The following is an 18,192-nucleotide window of genomic DNA, read 5'->3' as shown; positions in this document are numbered from 1 at the left end:
TTATTACACATAGTTACCTTTGTCATAGGATTTTATCTTTACTTTGGTATATCTTTCAATTTTCACTGAATAAATAAATGGAGTGAAATAAAAGTTTGGAAACCCCAAGTTTCTTGTTTTGCCTTAATTTTCTATAAAAACGAAATACTCTGTCTAAAATGTAGGAATGTTCTTTGACCAAACAGTCCTCATACTAATTTTCTGGGTGAAAGGCACTTTAAGTCATGTAGGTGCTTTATACTTAATGGCAAATAAAAAATAACTTAGTCATTCACTAGTGATTTTGATGTTGTCTACTATTTGGGTTGATCTTTAATATAAGGTCTATTCAGTTGTCCCCAAATATTGGCCCAGGTTAGCTGCATCAGAACCACCTGAGGAATTTATTTTAAAAATACATATTCCCAGGACCTGGCTCAGACATTTTAATTGCGTAGAGTTTAGCCAGAGAATCTGTATGTTAATCTTGCACCTCAGGTATCTACTGCTGCATAATATTCCATATTATCTCTTATTCCTGAGAGACTTGAGTAAAGCCAGGTGTAGGCCTGACATAGTATCAGAAAATAACCATCCTGCCCTGATTTGTTCTGAAATACGCTTTCCTCAGCAGAAGTAACTCATAAAAGGTTATGAGAAAACTGGGGGTGGGAATGGGGATTTAAAACCTAAACAAAGGAACAAGGATCTTGACCATCCTGGAAATTAGTTCTCCAGTACGCCTCACTTAAATCTTTTACTTTCTAATAGTTCATAGTAAGAGCAACTTTCAGTTCCAGGCCTCTAAGCAGCCTGGTTTTCTCTTGTGTTTGGTGGCCATAAAGTTATACGGAGAGCTGTGGCTGGTCCAGGTCAGATCTCTGATTTGTACTTTGAAGTCTAAACTGGAACACAAAAATTACCTGGCAGTACTTGGAAACTGAGATAATTTTGTTTTTAAAGTCAGTGTCACATATGAAAGATTTCACAGGTAATATCAGTGAGTAGAGGGCTATTGTTTTTTGAACATCTAGAAGGGGAAAAAATCAAGACAGGTTTTTAATTGGATAAGAGACTAACTTTCCCTTATATGTAGCTGCCAATACAGCAAGGAGCTCTGCAATAGGAAACTCCAGAACTATGCTAAGCAAATGGATAAATATAAAAAGTAACTAGTCAGGTTAGGCAAGCAATGCCGAAAGAAAGCCACAGCTACAAATCAGAGAACAGTGGCCAGGATATAAGAATAACAGGTGGGCAAATAAATTAGAAGAACCAGCAGTTATTCCTAAATACTCCATAATGTGCATATAATAAAACACAAATATAATACATAAGAGAATAAAACATAAACGAGGGAAGAAAACAGCTTTTAAAAATTTGGTCCATCTATTCTTAGAATGTAGCACCTTGTGAAAAATAACAACCCATCAGTATGATACACTGAACTAGAGGTTTAGAATTCAAACTGTCCACGGTGAAAAAGACATTTCAAGATCCACTTATGAATAACTGTAAAAATTCTTGGAATTTTCATGCCAGGAGGTGAAACCTATTGCAAGGCTGAAATTATAAGGTTAGGGAAGACTGGCCATTAAGGAGCAGAATACTTCCTCTCTACATAGAGCCTAATGGATGGCAATTCTACAGCCCAGAGTTTTAATCAGGTGGGGAACATGTGACTGTCAACAAAATAAAGGTACTGTTACAATCCTTCCTGCTAGTGTCTGTTTACTGTTCGTTATTTGTTAAAATTCAATTTTCTTAGATGTGCTGATTTCTTAAGTGGTCCAAAGACTGGGCACCTAAATTCTGAAACATGATCCATCACAAATCTCCAGTATTCTCCACCAAAAAGACACAGGCAATTTTTCACTTCTTTGATTACAAACATCAATCCTTTTTCTCCAGGCTAATAGATATGAGGTTTCATTCCCACATTCTGGCTCTGCTGTAAGAAAAGACCTTTTAATTCAAAATATTGATACAATAGTGATTTGTAAGGCTGATGATCAGAATCACCTTCTTAAAATTACAGAATGCCAGCCCACCAGCCAAGAGTCAATCTCCGAGATGGTTCCAGGTGATTTTGACTTAAGGCATATTTGAAAACCACTGACTGAAACTGTGTCCCTGTGTCCTTAAGGAATGTGCATTTTGATAAATTATTTGGCATGGGGGCGGGTAGGAGGTGATCCTCATGTAAACGCAGGACAAATGTAAATGGTATAGAGGCAAAATTGTGGAGAACTACTGTTTTTCATTGACAGAAGGGCTAAAAAATTAACATATCAGACAGACGTATTCAAATGAAAATACAAAATGCATTTCAAAGTATTAATTTTTTTGGATTATCCCTTATTTTGTGTTATCAACGCATTCCCATTAGCCCAGACTATAGAAAGACTACAGTTAAACCAACATTCTACCAGTTCTCATTTCCAGATGATCCTATATCACACAATACAATAAGGAAAAGATATATTCAAAATGAACAAGAACTATCCCTATTTACATTGTGGGCACAAGTCAATCACCAATTGAAGCTGATAATTTTCTTTCTTTTAGATCCAGTTTTGCCAATCCTAAAAAAAAAAACTGTTAGATAATACGGTTATATCATCTGTATAGTTGTATTTTTCCCACGAAAGAAAAAAAAAAAAAAAACTACCAATAAAGGCACTGAAGTGCTGTGGCTTGCTTTCTGAACCAGCTTTGATGACCACCAACCATTTTTTTTTTAAAACTAGTGAAAGGTCACATCAAAAGATGAAATAGAATCCAATCGAAAAAGATCGGACCCCAAAAGGCACTACTCAAACTACTGATTTGGAATGCTCAAAATGCATTCTCTTCATTTGCCTTCCCCTAATGGACCATTCAGTATTTGATGACATTTGCTGTACATTGTACAAAAGGACCTGCAGGCTGAGGTAAATAGAGCTCTCCACACAACCAAAATGTAAATCTGGAAAATGAGTTTTGACTGCATATCACTAACACAGATATGACATAACAAGCTCAGTCAGGCCAAGATTCAACAGTACTATTACACCAAAAGACTAACACCTTCAGGGAACCCTTCTACCTAACCCATTCTCAGACAAAGGCCTAAGCACACAGCAGGGGCAAAAAGCAACAGAAGAAAATACTTCCAGAAAGGACTAGTTACAAACAGGAACAAAGCTGGACTCTTTACTCACCATTTTAATACTGCTGCCAACTATAACAGATTAAAATCTGTACACACAACGAAGTGGAAAAAAAGTCCCCAAATCAATAGTTTCAGCAAAAGAAGGTACTGACTAAGGATTACTACAATGAACATTGCTACAATAAAAACAATGGCAAACAGGGATTTGGCACCATGTTTACAAAGTAAAGGCATGCACTGTTAATACACTTTAGATGTTTCCCAACAGAAAAAGCCAATGGAAGATGGAAAACAAGGGGCATCTTTTACAGAACTCCCTATGACTGAGACGGACAAGCAAGAATTGAAGTGGTCAATTTAGCAGATGTGTAGCAGCAAAGTCACACTGGTTCTGTTTGGAATTTAGCAATTTGCATTTCTAACTGGCAGCTGCCCTGGGTGCGTCTGTATCCAAGAAGCTGACTTTATCATACTACATCAGCATTTATCTAGTAATTTGGTAATCAGCATAAACCAGGTTAACCTTCAACCATAAGCTTAAAAAAAGAGCTGGAATCTTACTACAGAATTCTTCAATGTAATTACCATTTAGAAACCATAATGGTACTTTGAACAGGAATAGTAACATAAATTTCATCCAAAAAAGCTATAATTAGAGCCCCAATAATTGTAAAGAATTAAGCAATTATGGAAATATTATATTCTGACCATACCAAGAGTTAAAAACAAAGAGTTCCTACTAAAAGGAAAATTTTCAAGATGATCTGGTCACATCATGTGCATAGTTAAGACTGTTTGTGTTTTAATAAAGATTCTTTTACAAAGAAATAAAATTTAGTGAAGTTATTCTTCCCTTGATAAAAAAAAATAAACAACAAAAAACAACTTAAAAAATGAACTACTGGTGGTTTGTCAAGAAGGAAAAAAAAAAGCGTAAGCTACATATTGAAGTTCTGGAATGCAGCACCTCAACTTGACATCTGCCCTAAACATTTGAGATTGTGAAATCCAAGTGATGTCTTCATGATCAAATCATACTTTACAGTTGTTCCAATTCCAATGTCTGACTTTAGCATCTCATGTCAATTAAGAGTTCCCTAATACAGAAGATTGTGCTAAAGAGTACTAAGATTCTGCATGCCGCTGCCATTCCCTGGTCCCGTTCATGCTTGCAGCTGCCCAATGAGACAGCAAAAGAAGTCTGGTCTCAACACTCCACACTGTAATAACTAGGAAAGAAGAACATTTGTAATTAGAAAAAGTTTACAAAGTCAAGAGACATCAGTACAGCACTATAATTAAACTGTTCAAAGTTTTACCTTCTATTTAACATCCACACTCTTCAATAAAGTCCACATTCCTTTAAGTTGTTTTTAATGATGACATCTGTAACAGCATCAAAAACAAACTGCACATTCTTGGTGTCTGTGGCACAGGTGAAGTGGGTGTAGATCTCCTTGGTATCTTTTCTTCTGTTCAGATCTTCAAACTGGCACTGAATGTAAGCAGCTGCTTCTTCATATGTATTGGAACCTGAGGCAGACACCCAATATTCTCAGTTCAAATTAAAACAGCTGCTTGGACTCAACTAAGTCAGGCCATCACAATTTACTTACGGAGAGAGGAAATATAACACAACTGAAATAAACAGATTTCTATTTTTCTATAATCATTACATGTTTCTTGAGTGCAGAATCTCATTATAAGTAAAATAAAATTATCACAAAGATCCAGGAAAACAAAACTTTAAGTTTCTTTCCCTTTTATTTAGACTTTTTAGCTAAAAAATCTAGAAAGAATAAAAGGAAACTAGGGAGGTAGGAAGATGCATTTCTAGAAGAACATAACTGTTTAAAAGGTCAGAGAGCTTGTGCTCCTTGGAGTGGTGCTGAAATAAACAATTCAAAAGGGGAAGTCATGCTTCTTTTCAAAATCATTGCAATTTTAACGGAGCTTAGCCTCAGAGCCTTAGGGAAATAGTTTAAATAACCAAAGGTAAACCAGTAGATGCAAAAGCGAAAGGGGCCTGAACTGTATATGTTTAAATGGTGAATTTTATGGTATGTGAATTATACCCTAATAAATCTGTTATTTCTTCAAAGAGGGGGACCCGAAAGTTAAACCCTATTTCAACAACATTGGTAATTAACACTCTTAATCGCCTGCTTCCTACACAATCTTTTCTACTTGTGACTCTTTAGAACAGCCTTAGAAACTGTCTGCAGAGCCAGGGAAACTCAACAAAGACAGCATACACAGTTATTCCTGTGAACTAGGGGCTATTTTCAGTGACATTAAGCACGACAAAAATATATCAACAAATAAGTATATAAAGATGACTAAATAACAAAGAAAAGCTTAAAGAAATGACTATTATGTAAACAGACTGTTTAAAGAACAGAAGGAAGATAGCTTGGTAGGTGCTTGAAATAGATTTACTGAGATGTGCAGAACCTCTGTAAATTAAAGGAGACAGATGTTTGAAACACGTAACATCAGATTTTTGTCTGGTAGGAACAGATATTGATACTTGGGAAATCAGGACTGTGAGAATCCTTAAGAATGAAGTCAATGGAAGATAGGCTTGGAAGTTCACCCTACCCCCCGCCACCCAAAAATGGACATGATATTGAGGACTCTTTGCTATGTGTTAAGATTCCCAGCTGAAACATTAATGTCAATCCTTTACTTGTCTTAAGTAAGATTGTTCTCCCATTCTAAAACTTGGATACTTTCCATCAACTTACCCAACTCTCACCTCCCTCCTCCCTCTGAACAGATGACGACATTTCCAAATTCCCTAAGAAAACAGAGGCCACGGGGCTTTAAACTACATCTCAACTTTTTAGCCCACCACCTCACTTAAAAAGTTATCTATATCTGCACTTATTTCTATCTTTGGTCTTAGAGATGTCTTTCTTTTGATTCAAAATTCAACTGCTCTATCTATACTTTTTTTTTTTAAGTTGAAGTGAAATTCACATAACATGCAATAAGTTTACAATACAGTGGCATTTAGTGCAGTCACATGCTATACAATCACCACCTCTCTCTAGTTTCAAACTTTTCCACCACCCCAGAAAAACACCCCATTCCCATTAAGTAATCATTCCTCATTCCCCTTGTGCCAATTTCCTAATAACCAACAACCAAACTGCTTTGTCTCTATGGATTTGCCTATTTGGGATACATCATATAAAAGGAATCACACAAACGTAACCTATTCTGTTTGACTTCTTCCATTTAGTATAAAGTTTATAGGGTTCATCAAAGTTGTGGCATTATCAGTACTTTGTTCCTTTTTATAGCTAAATAATACTCCATTGTACAGATATACCAATTTGTTTATCCATTCATCCTACCTAGACTTTTGCTTCCTTCTTTTCCCACCTGCTTACACATCTTGCTCCATCAATTACATCCACTTTTTGTAACTTCTCTTTTGCTGTAGGATCTTACGTCTAAGCTCATAAACATTTAAAGATCTCTCCTTCCCCTGTAATCTAAGCTGCTCAAGAGGAGGCTACACCTGTCTTCATTTCTTCACTTCCCACTCAGTAACTCACTGATCCTGGCTCTGCTCTCATCATTCCACTGATAATGCTCTCCATAACAGTCAATGATCTCCTGACTGCGAACTCCAGAGGCCATTTTTTTCAAAATGTATTTACGTACCTGCATATGACATTGTTGACCACTCCTCACTATTTAAACTCTCCTCTTAGTTTTTGATACTTTGGCTTTCCAGATTCTTCTCTTTGTAACCTATACAAACCTTTCTTTTTCTCCTGCCAATAGAGCCTGGTATTCACTCTCATTCTATTCTCTCCTCATTCTATATCATCACTCTAGGTCATCTCATCCATTTCCATGTTGTATTTACACATGATCCCAAATCAGTATCTGTTACTAACCTGTAACCTCTCCCCAGGCTCAAGGCCACATATATAACTATCTGTTAGATATCTGCATCAGGATGTTCCATAGATACTTCAAAACCAACATTCCTAAATATGAATTCAGATCACAGTACTGACACCCAATTAATACAGAACTCTGAGAGTACCTTTGACTTGTCCCACTTCCTTACCCTAGCTACACCCTTTCACCTTACTATATAAAGCATTTACATGTCTGCTCAGCTAACAAGAGGTCCCCTTTCCTAGAAATACTCAATTCTGATCTAAAGGTCATAGTGATACAGCTCTGGCACTCACGTTTGTGTCCCTAACCTCATCTGATTGAACTAAGGGTTTCTGCCTGACTTAACCCTGGCCAGAATCTCTCTCTTTTAGGAATTTGAACCTTGGGCCAAACAATCCCAGTCTAACCTGGTCTTTTAAATGGAGGAGATATAGAAACTGTGGCAGGGCCATCTTTTATCACATAAACTGAGCAGCAGAGAAAGTTGGTAAGGAAAGAGAGAAGAATAGAGAGACACAGAGAACAGAGAACAGAGATGGGGAAAGAAGTGCTCCCAGGGTTCTTGACAGTGCTTGCAGGGTTCCTAATTCTAACTGCATTCTTGAGAACTGTCTGCATTCTTGTCCTTGACTTCTATGATATATCCCTGTATCTTCATCAAAAGTTTCTATTTGCATCCTAAGAGAGTCCTCACTAATTCAACTCCCCTACTATCTATCTTTATTGACATCTATCACATTATCTTTCTAAATCAGTTTCTACTACATCATGTACCCCAATGAATATCCTTCAATAGCTCCCCACTGTCTCAGCATGGGATACAATGCCCTCCACGAGCATCCTTGCCCACTTCTTCAACCACTCTTCCCCACCACTTTAAGCTCCATCAATACCAAATTCCTCCTAGGTTTCAGAACAAATCATGTCATTTTTAACTCCATATTTTCATATATGCTGTTTCCTCTTCCTAAAATGTTTTTATTCCCCCGTCTGCCTGATGATTTACAGTTCATCCTCTTACTATCTTACTCCAAGTGTCATTTCCTCTAGAAAAAGACTACACTGATCCCACTGAGGTAACCCCTTCTTCTGCTCTTCTATTAATGAACATTTTACACTAAAATGAAATTCTTCAAGCGTGTCTCTTTCTACAACCAATGTCAGTTTCTTGAGTGTAGTAACTGCACCTTATTCTTGTATTTTGTGAATATATTTATACAAAATTTTGATTTTTATCATTCTTTATTTGCCTCAGAAAATGAAGAAGACAAGGATTAATCTCCAAAATTTACAAGCAGTTCATGCAGCTCAATAACAAAAAAACAAACAACCCAGTCCAAAAATGGGCAGAAGACCTAAACAGACATTTCTCCAAAGAAGATATACAGATGGCCAACAAACACATGAAAGAATGCTCAACATCATTAATCATTAGAGAAATGCAAATCAAAACTACAATGAGATATCATCTCACACCAGTCAGAATGGCCATCATCAAAAAATCTAGAAACAATAAATGCTGGAGAGGGTGTGGAGAAAAGGGAACCCTCTTGCACTGCTGGTGGGAATGTGAATTGGTACAGCCACTATGGAGAACAGTATGGATGTTCCTTAAAAAACTACAAATAGAACTACCATATGACCCAGCAATGCCACTACTGGGCATATACCCTGAGAAAACCATAATTCAAAAAGAGTCATGTACCAAAATGTTCATTGCAGCTCTATTTACAATAGCCCGGACATGGAAACAACCTAAGTGTCCATCATCGGATGAATGGATAAAGAAGATGTGGCACATATATACAATGGAATATTACTCAGCCATATAAAGAAACAAAATTGAGCTATTTGTAATGAGGTGGATAGACTTAGAGTCTGTCATACAGAGTGAAGTAAGTCAGAAAGAGAAAGACAAATACCATATGCTAACACATATATGTGGAATTTAAGAAAAAAAAAATGTCATGAAGAACCTAGGGGTAAGACAGGAATAAAGACACAGACCTACTAGAGAATGGACTTGAGGATATGGGGAGGGGGAAGGGTAAGCTGTGACAAAGCGAGAAAGAGGCATGGACATATATACACTACCAAACGTAAAATAGATAGCTAGTGGAAAGCAGCCGCATAGCACAGGGAGATCAGCTCGGTGGTTTGTGACCACCTAGAGGGGTGGGATAGGGAGGGTGGGAGGGAGGGAGACGCAAGAGGGAAGAGATATGGGAACATATGTATATGTATAACTGATTCACTTTGTTATAAAGCAGAAAGTAACACACCATTGTAAAGCAATTATACTCTAATAAAGATGTAAAAAAAAAATGAGGAGGACAGAAATATAAAATAAACACAGTAAACTCAATTATGTCTAGAATAACACTTTAGACTTAAGGGGTCTTAATCACATGCTTAATGTTGATACCACTACCAGTGAACACTCTCCATAAGGAGATACACACAATGTTCAAAACAAAAGACAGCTGTAGGAAGGTCACTAAAGTTTTGACTCAAGATGTATACCTCCGACAAAATCTTTCATGATCCCTTACCTGTGTATTCTGGATAACAGATAGTTAATGGACTCCTCTTTATTTTTTCCTCAAAAAGATCTTTCTTGTTGAGGAACAGAATGATCGAAGTGTCTGTAAACCATTTGTTGTTACAAATGCTGTCAAACAGTTTCATGCTTTCATGCATTCGGTTCTAAAAAAGAAGCAAAGGATGATAGGTCAGTAGCAAAAAAGTAAAAGTAGATTAACTGTTAATGAACAACAGACCAAAAAGGTTTTTTTTTGGGGGGGCCGTGTTACAAGGCATACAGGATCTTGGTTCCCCGACCAGGGATTGAACCAATGCCCCCTGCAGTGGAAGCACAGAGTCCTAACCACTGGACCGCCAGGGAAGTCCCAGACCAAGAAGTTTTAAAAGTGCTGATGGGCAATCATGAAAAGAAGTCAGACACTGATAACACAAAAGCTGAGTCAGTCCTCATTTTTATAATTCTTAGAGGTTGAGAGGTGGGAATAAGGACTGGCTAACAAGAGGACTTAATCCTGCCCACATACTCAATGTGCTGTCCTATCTCGTAAGTTTAAGAGGGCATGGATCAATATTTTGAAAAATCTAATCACACTGACAAGGAGAAAAATTAAGGATTTTAAGTTTTGGTTCAATGAGTAAATGGATGAACAAAGTCTTCCTAAGAGCTATTTTCCGTTTCCTGCCTGCATTAGACAGGCCTTTTATTTACCAGAAGCTCCAACATACCATCTCCTCATCCTCAGCCAGAACGAGGTCATAATCACTGAGGGCCACGCAGAAGATAATTGCTGTCACTCCCTCAAAACAGTGAATCCACTTTTTTCGTTCTGATCTTTGGCCACCTACATCAAACATCCTGAGTAAGGAGAAAGAAAGCACAATTTCAGCAAGGTCATGCACACACACATCTCCCTAAACTGAACTGGTTAGGGAACTTCCCACTATTGCATATTCAAAACCCCATTTATAATAGAAAAGACAAACAAGGAGCAGATAAAATGTAGTCAAAATAATTATCTGTGGTTAAATGTAAAAGAGAACAATATGAGAAAATAAAATTTAGGAACAATTAAAATTCTCATTTTAGATAAACAGTTGAGCCTCTTCACTATCAAAGCTTGTGTCAGATGTGCCAAAAGTCAGCAGAGTAAGCACTGAAATGGATTAAAGGAAGGAGGGAAAAAAGATAGGAAAAATGAAGAGCTGAACAATACAACTTAAGATAGTAACAATAATAACTAACATTTACCAGACACTAAACATCTTAAAGTACATTAACTAATTTAACCCTCATAACACTCCTGTCAGTACTATTATTATCCCCATTTTACAGATGAAGAAGTTGAGGCACAGATATGTTAAAAAATTTGCCCAAGGGAACACTACTAACAAATGGGGACTGGAACTCTAACTCTAGCACCCAACCTGGTACCCACAACACTACTCTACCTCTCAAAAGGGTTTATCTCTCTAGCTAAAAAAAAGAACAATAAATCCCCAACTTGCATTCTACTTCCATAACTCTACTGACTCAAAACTTTGTTTTCCTTACTTTTTGTTTGTTTCTTTTTTTTTAAATTGAGGTATAATTGAGATACATTTTTCTTTAAGGAAAACATTTTAGAGATTAATTACAGAAAAAAGTAAATTATACTTTATGGTAGGACTCTAAGAACCCAATACCTAAACACAAAATTTAACCAATATTTGCCAACTCCAAGTCTTATTTAACCTAATTAAAAACAACAAAGCCTCAATGGTTCACACATTTTATGTTCCACTTCAGATCAGTTTTAGACCACTACTCCCTTCTGGGGTGCTTACTTGATATCCTGAGTCAACTGCTGAACTTCTGTCAGCAGTGTCCTCATCTACCACCTATAGTAAAAGGAGGACCTGCACGGCTTTGTTTTTTAACTGGTACTAGGGTCTGAGGAGGTATGCATACAAATGGTTAGCTACTCTTAAGATATATGTTTGATGACAATGATAAAATGTTTTAGGGTTAAACTCTGCCAAGCTGGTTCAGTGTGTCAGATCTACAGTGACTAGGGATCTATTTCCAGAGAATTTTCCCCCTAGAGATTGAGAGAGATAAGACACAGTTGAGTAATTTCTCAATGTATGTTTGAAAGAGAACAGTCATCTCATCTCTTCATCACCCAACTTTTTCTTTTGGTCTTTTGATCTTCCCCAGTCCTTTTCAACCTTTAGTCCTGACACCTGGAATGAGGCAATCACAAGTTGGCTCTAATACAAGGTCATATTATAGGTTTTAAGAAAGCTAACATCACATATTTCACCATGGACCTTTCAAGAGCAGAAACACACTGGTACACCATAATTTGAATTTGCTCCACCATTTCTTTCTATAAAGTCCATAAAACTGGCAGAACACTGTGAAGTTCCCAAAGTGGGCTTTTCACACATATTAACATTTACAGTATCATTCACTAACAGATCAACATTTTATAGACATTACCTCATAACTGAGAGGCAAGTAAGCAATTACACAATGCCTTGCATATAGGAGATGCTCAATAAATGTTTGAATAAATGGATAGTGGTTTTGCCTAGAGAGAAGAGGAAAAGGAAGAAGTGATAGTACTTCATAACAAGATATCTACATGCCAACAATAAAGTGGGTGCAGCACCTTAATTATATCTGGCTATTGATCCTGACATAAAATGACCAATAGGAATCACCTAACTAAAGATCAATCTATGACATCAACAAAAAAGTTTCCCACACTAAATAAATAAAGGTCATGACATATAATTATGAATGCATTACTAATCTTATAGCACACCAACAGACATCTCACCCCTACGGTTTCATGGGTGATAATCGATGGAGACTCTGCTATTCTTGTTAAATAAATTCATCAGTACTATGATAAGCAGCTCGTCTATTCTAAAAATATTCAGCTGAACTGCTATTTTCCTGCATCAGGTTTCAAATCTGTTTTGGTGTATTAAGATTTCAAGACCTCAACTAGTATGTAGTAATACCTAAACGCTGTGTGGGTTTTGCGAAACCTAAGAAGCAATTTTTTTCAGAGAAAAAAAAATTGAGAGAATCTGAACTAGAAGTTACATTTGCATGCAACTATGCTGAATATCACATTTTACATACAAGCATAATGAAGTAGCTAAAAAGGACATCATATACTGAAGGGGGAAAGTTTACTCCTAATCTCAAAGGTCATAAAAGCAGAAAACAAGAACCAAAAAGACAGTTCTATTATTTACGAAAGACCATTAACACAGAGACAAGCTGAAGCGTATTCTAGAATTACTAGTGCTGATGAGAAAATCCTCTGTATTAGAATACTAGAATCTTCTCTCTCTAAAACAATAATTGTTTATATTATATCATACCTCCACAAAATACCTCTATCCCTAGATCGATATTCCATTCTGTACTGTATTAAGAACTAAGTTGTGCATGATACTGTGCACAAACCGGTCAAAGGCCATGACAGTATTAGCTTCATTCCAGTAAACTGAGAGAGAAGTGCGATCCAGTAAGAAAGGATTGACACTGGTGAGAAAAGCATTTCTATTTTAATATCAAAATGCCAGAACAAAGCCATATAAACTAAACCAAAACACTAGTTTTCTATCCTTTTAGTATTGTTGTTACCCTTCTAAACAACAAACATTCAACACGTTTTGGCGATTCCAATAAAAAAGCAGCTGAAAATAAAATAAAATAAATTGGTAACCATATGATTACTTTTATTGATATGTAAGTTACAATTTAATTTTGAATTTAAGTTCCTCCAAATGGAAAATATACTTGATGCTATTTGGAGAAAGAAGAAACGTTTGGGCCCCCATTCAGTTTAAACAAATACTGGCTAATGAATATAATTATAAGTTTCTAAATCAAAGAATATTGTCTACAGAAATTTTACCCTGATTAAGAGATACTAACTAAAGGAAAGATATTTGTGTTTGGCATATCTAGAAAAAGGCTAATGACTTACTTGAAGTACAGGTCTTTGAAAGTGAAATGTGTTTCCACAATGCCTGTGGTCTTCACTCTTGTCCGCAAAACATCTTGCTGAGTTGGAATGTAGTTGGTTTGGGATATTCTATCCAAATCATTTAGGTAACTAAGTAAGTAAAATACACATTTATTTTTACTTAATGAAGCCAACCATGTGCACAGCAAGTCAACAGACTAAACTAGTTCCTTGCCAAAAGCAGGTTCTGAACCTGTCACTAAAGTAGCAGAACAAATCAGATCTTCAGTATCACAGAATATAATGAGAAAAAAATGAACCTAGCATAGGACAATTAAAGTAGGTTTTATATACACTACACAAAAGTGGTTTTGGGCTTCCCTGGTGGCACAGTGGTTGAGAGTCCACCTGCCGATGCAGGGGACACGGGTTTGTGCCCTGGTCCGGGAAGATTCCACGTGCCGCGGAGCGGCTGGGCCCGTGAGCCATGGCTGCTGGGCCTGCGCGTCCAGAGCCTATACTCCACAACGGGAAAGGCCACAGCAGTGAGAGACCCTCGTACCGCAAAAAAAAAAAAAAAAAAAGGTGGTTTTAATTCTACCAAAATTAAACTGTGAAAGCCAATTAAAAACAAACAAACATAGAAATGCTATTCTTAATAAAGATTCCTGAAATTTAATACTAAATCAACTGTGCACTGCACAGTACAAAAACCTAACCAAAACAAAAGCCCTCAGACATTTAATGGTCATCTGTATGTTTAAACATTTGCTAGGACATTAGAAAATGCTGTTTGAATTACTAAGATTAACAAGAACTACTTAGCTCAATAAGAATGAGTATTTCCTGTTTTCATTCATGAAACAGAAAAGTTACAGGTTTGTTTTTTTTTTAAATCTAAGCCAAAAACTAATACCTACAAAGAAACTTCATCTGTTTAGTGGAATAATTTAAAAACTGCTTCAAAGCTAAATTAAATTCTTCACAATTTCAGGGCTCCCAAAGATTTTTTTTTAATAGGTGATACCATAATAATTGAATTTTTAATGATCTTCTATAAAACTAAGTACCATCATTAATGTTAAGGAATCAGTCAACCTCAGATCAACAATTATGGAAAAAAACTCTATAAATCATGTGTCTTCAGGTGTAGTTAGAGGATTCAGAGCTTACTGAGTGTATGTTAAAAGAAATTACAATCTAGCTTGATGACTACTGGGAGAATTATTTAAACTACCAACATCTGCAACTGAAAAATATTATTGAGATGGGCAAGAATCCTGAAATGTTTCTAAAGTCAAGTTTTCATTTAAAAAGTAAGCTAAGTTTTTCAAATATCATTTAATCTTTTTATAATAATTTGAGCTAGAATAATAGGAAAAGCAGGAAAATATAATATTGGAGAAAATACCTTAACGCTTAGAACTGCCTTCATTTAGTACGGAGATGGATACAAGTAAAAAGAACTTACCAAGCCCCCCAAAAGCACGTTAAGAAAAAAACCCCACACATTCTGAATATAGGTCTTATAAATAAACACACTGTAAAAGAAGCAATATAGGACAACATGTAATAGCTTCACAGAAGTATTAATTATCAATACAAATTCTCTAAAACTATGTAACCCTAGAGAATTTCCTTAACAAATAGATGCTTCAACTTCGTTCCAAGACTCAACATTCTCTTTCTATACAAAGTCTACTATCGTGATCTGGCAAAAGATTTATAAGTGGTGACTAGTACCAGAGAAATCCATAATGCAGCCCAGCCACAGAGAGTTGTGCATAAAAGGGATATCACAATTTTAATTTCCCTTGCTAGCTGGCAATCAATGCAAAGCCCTTATGCAGAGGGAACCTACTGAGTTGGAAGAGATCCAGGACTCAGATGCAATAGATTTCTCTCCTCTTTCACTTGTTTACTATAAATGACCACGGAGCTACTTTCATGATGCAAAGTCTCCCATTTACACTCCAAGAGGAAATACTTTTCTCCAAATCATATAAAATGACCAAGGGCTCTATAACCCTAAACTGAAACAACCTTTATAAAGGGATCCTACAGAATTCTAAGTGTCTCTTCCTTAAATATTTCCTTAAGAATGGGCACTGAACTTTCACTAGGGTCACCAAGTTATTTTCTGTTTTCATTTCACAGAGAAAAATTACTTACTATGAAGCAGAATCATTGAGCTGATATTCCCTGGATCTGCTGAAGCAAGCCTGCACTCCACCGTCTCGCCATAACCGTTTAATCACTCCTGCTAATTCTGGAGTCATGACTCCTTCTTCCGCACTGCCAGCTAAAACAAATAATTGCCGGGCATCATCCTGAAGAAAGCAGTTAAAGGAGAGAGACAGATGATTCTCCATTTCTTACAGAATTGACAAGAGTCTCTTTAACACACACACACACAGATATACATTATATGTTATATTACTTAAAAGAGGTATGAAAGAGGCCTTTCCTGGCAGTGCAGTCTGAGAGAATTTACAATGAAGTCTGTCCCCCTTCTCTCTCCACTACAGTTAGAAGTGCAGAGCAGAGTTGAGGAATGATTTCACTCCCACTACCACTTCTTCACATACTACCATCCCCTGAAAAGATCTCTTCTGACTGTCCTACAAATCCCCATCCTGGTTACTCATGATTTTTAAAAAAAAATAAATTTATTTATTTATTTATTTTTGGCTGCATTGGGTTTTCGTTGCTGCGCACGGGCTTTTCTCTAGTTGTGGCGAGCAGGGGCTACTCTTCGTTGCGATGTGCAGGCTTCTCACTGTGGTGGCTTCTCTTATTGTGGAGCACGGCCTCTAGGCGCACGGGCTTCAGTAGTTGTGGCTTGCGGGCTCTAGAGCGCAGGCTCAGTAGCTGTGGTGCACAGGCCCAGCTGCTCCGCGGCATGTGGAATATTCCCGGACCAGGGCTCGAACCCGTGTCTGCTGTATTGGCAGGTGGATTCTCAACCACTGCACCACCAGGGAAGCCCATGATTTTTTTTTTTGACAGAAAAAAAACTGATCTGTCTGTGAGACAGGCACATGTAACACATCCCCATTCTGTTAAAGGAAGCCTACAGGGCTTCCCTGGTGGCGCAGTGGTTGGGAGTCCGTCTGCCAATGCAGAGGACGCAGGTTCGTGCCCCGGTCCGGGAAGATCCCACATGCCGCAGAGCAGCTGGGCCCGTGAGCCATGGCCACTGGGTCTGCACGTCCGGAGCCTGTGCTCCACAATGGGAGAGGCCACAACAGTGAGAAGCCTGCGTACAGCCAAAAAAAAAAAAAAAGGAAGCCTACAATAAAAATAGAAATGAAAAGACTAGCACATAAGAGGTAAAGTCTAAGCACGTCAAAGGGAGTAAAACATTAATCAAATTTAAGGAAACTGTTCTCTTTTTCCTTCTTAATCTCAGAGGAACAGGAAGAAGAAGAGACTGAAGCATTTAAGAAGTCTGGAAATCTAGTAGGGGAAATAAACCCCTAAGGGAATAATTCAGTCTCTACGCTCCCCAAAGGTATAATAATCCTCTAAATGAGAGAGAAAGAAAGGCAGAAGGAGAAGAAGAAAGTAACACAGAGATCTGATCAAAACTTCGTGAGTCACAGACATAGCTTTATAAGTGGTTACAGTTTTGTTTTTTTTTTTGCAGTACGCGGGCCTCTCACTGCTGTGGCCTCTCACGTTGCGGAGCACAGGCTCCGGACGCGCAGGCTCAGCGGCCACGGCTCACGAGCCCAGTCGCTCTGCGGCATGTGGGATCTTCCTGGACCGGGACACGAACCCGTGTCCCATGCATTGGCAGGTGGACTCTCAACCACTGCGCCACCAGGGAAGCCCTTGTTTTTAAAACTTTTTAAAACTAAGATATGTGAGAGGTAAAGAGGACAGAAAGGGCTGAGAATTGTGATTGCTTTGCTTTATTCTACCCACCACTACTTGTCAGATAGTTTATAAAAATAAACATAGGTCTCATGGGATGATTTTCCCACCTCAAATCTAATATTTATCTGCCTCAAGAGATTTCCAAATAACCATAAAAATGCAACTACTAAAGAAAAACATATACTGGGTAAAGAAGAAGTAAAGGGGGAAGGGGAGCAATCAATTGTATTATAAATAGTCATTAGGACAATAAACTAGCACGCAAAAAGCATTTCAGACCACAGGTGAAATTGCAAACAAAAATTCCTAAGACTTGTGTATTCCCAAAACTCGTGCATCCACCTAAGCAAAAGAAACCAAAACTAACCGTAGCACACTCCAATTAATTTTGCCGAACCCAGGATCTTCAGCCTTAATAGATTTTGCTCAGTAATACTCTCTTCCTTTGAGATCCTTTCCAGTATTCTTCCTAGGAATACTTTAGACCCAATCGTCTCTAAGAAACTTCATCTAATATCTATATTCCCCTCGTCTCTTTTTAGAGATAAAAATTTTTGATAAAGGAACAAATGAGAAAAGCTGAAAAATTACACAAACTGGCAATGTACTCAACAGTGGGCATGTCCTTCTACACATATGGAATAGTACTTTATTTAACATTTAATGACTTTACAGTCCCTTGGTTCTGAAATTTGATCTATACACATGCAGGTATTCAAAACCTCAATAAGTATTGCT

At 37.3% G+C, this 18,192-nt stretch overlaps 1 protein-coding gene across 1 annotated transcript in view; it reads right to left on the bottom strand.

Moving 5' to 3' along the window:
* Positions 1–1,241: 1,241 nt before the first annotated feature.
* GNAI3 (G protein subunit alpha i3) overlaps positions 1,242–18,192 on the bottom strand; it is a 41,065-nt gene continuing 24,114 nt past the window's right edge. The window contains exons 4-9 of the mRNA XM_079909585.1: positions 15,745–15,902; positions 13,594–13,722; positions 10,328–10,457; positions 9,610–9,763; positions 4,453–4,666; positions 1,242–4,362 (exon numbers count right to left, since the gene is read on the bottom strand). Coding sequence (XP_079765711.1) covers positions 4,476–4,666; positions 9,610–9,763; positions 10,328–10,457; positions 13,594–13,722; positions 15,745–15,902 — 762 coding nt within the window. The 3' untranslated portion in view covers positions 1,242–4,362; positions 4,453–4,475. The remainder of the gene's footprint in view (positions 4,363–4,452; positions 4,667–9,609; positions 9,764–10,327; positions 10,458–13,593; positions 13,723–15,744; positions 15,903–18,192) is intronic.

The sequence above is a fragment of the Stenella coeruleoalba genome (assembly GCF_951394435.1).
Source record: "Stenella coeruleoalba genome assembly, chromosome: 1".
NCBI classification, from domain to species: Eukaryota; Metazoa; Chordata; class Mammalia; order Artiodactyla; family Delphinidae; genus Stenella; species Stenella coeruleoalba.
This window is presented reverse-complemented; position numbering and strand designations above follow the sequence as displayed.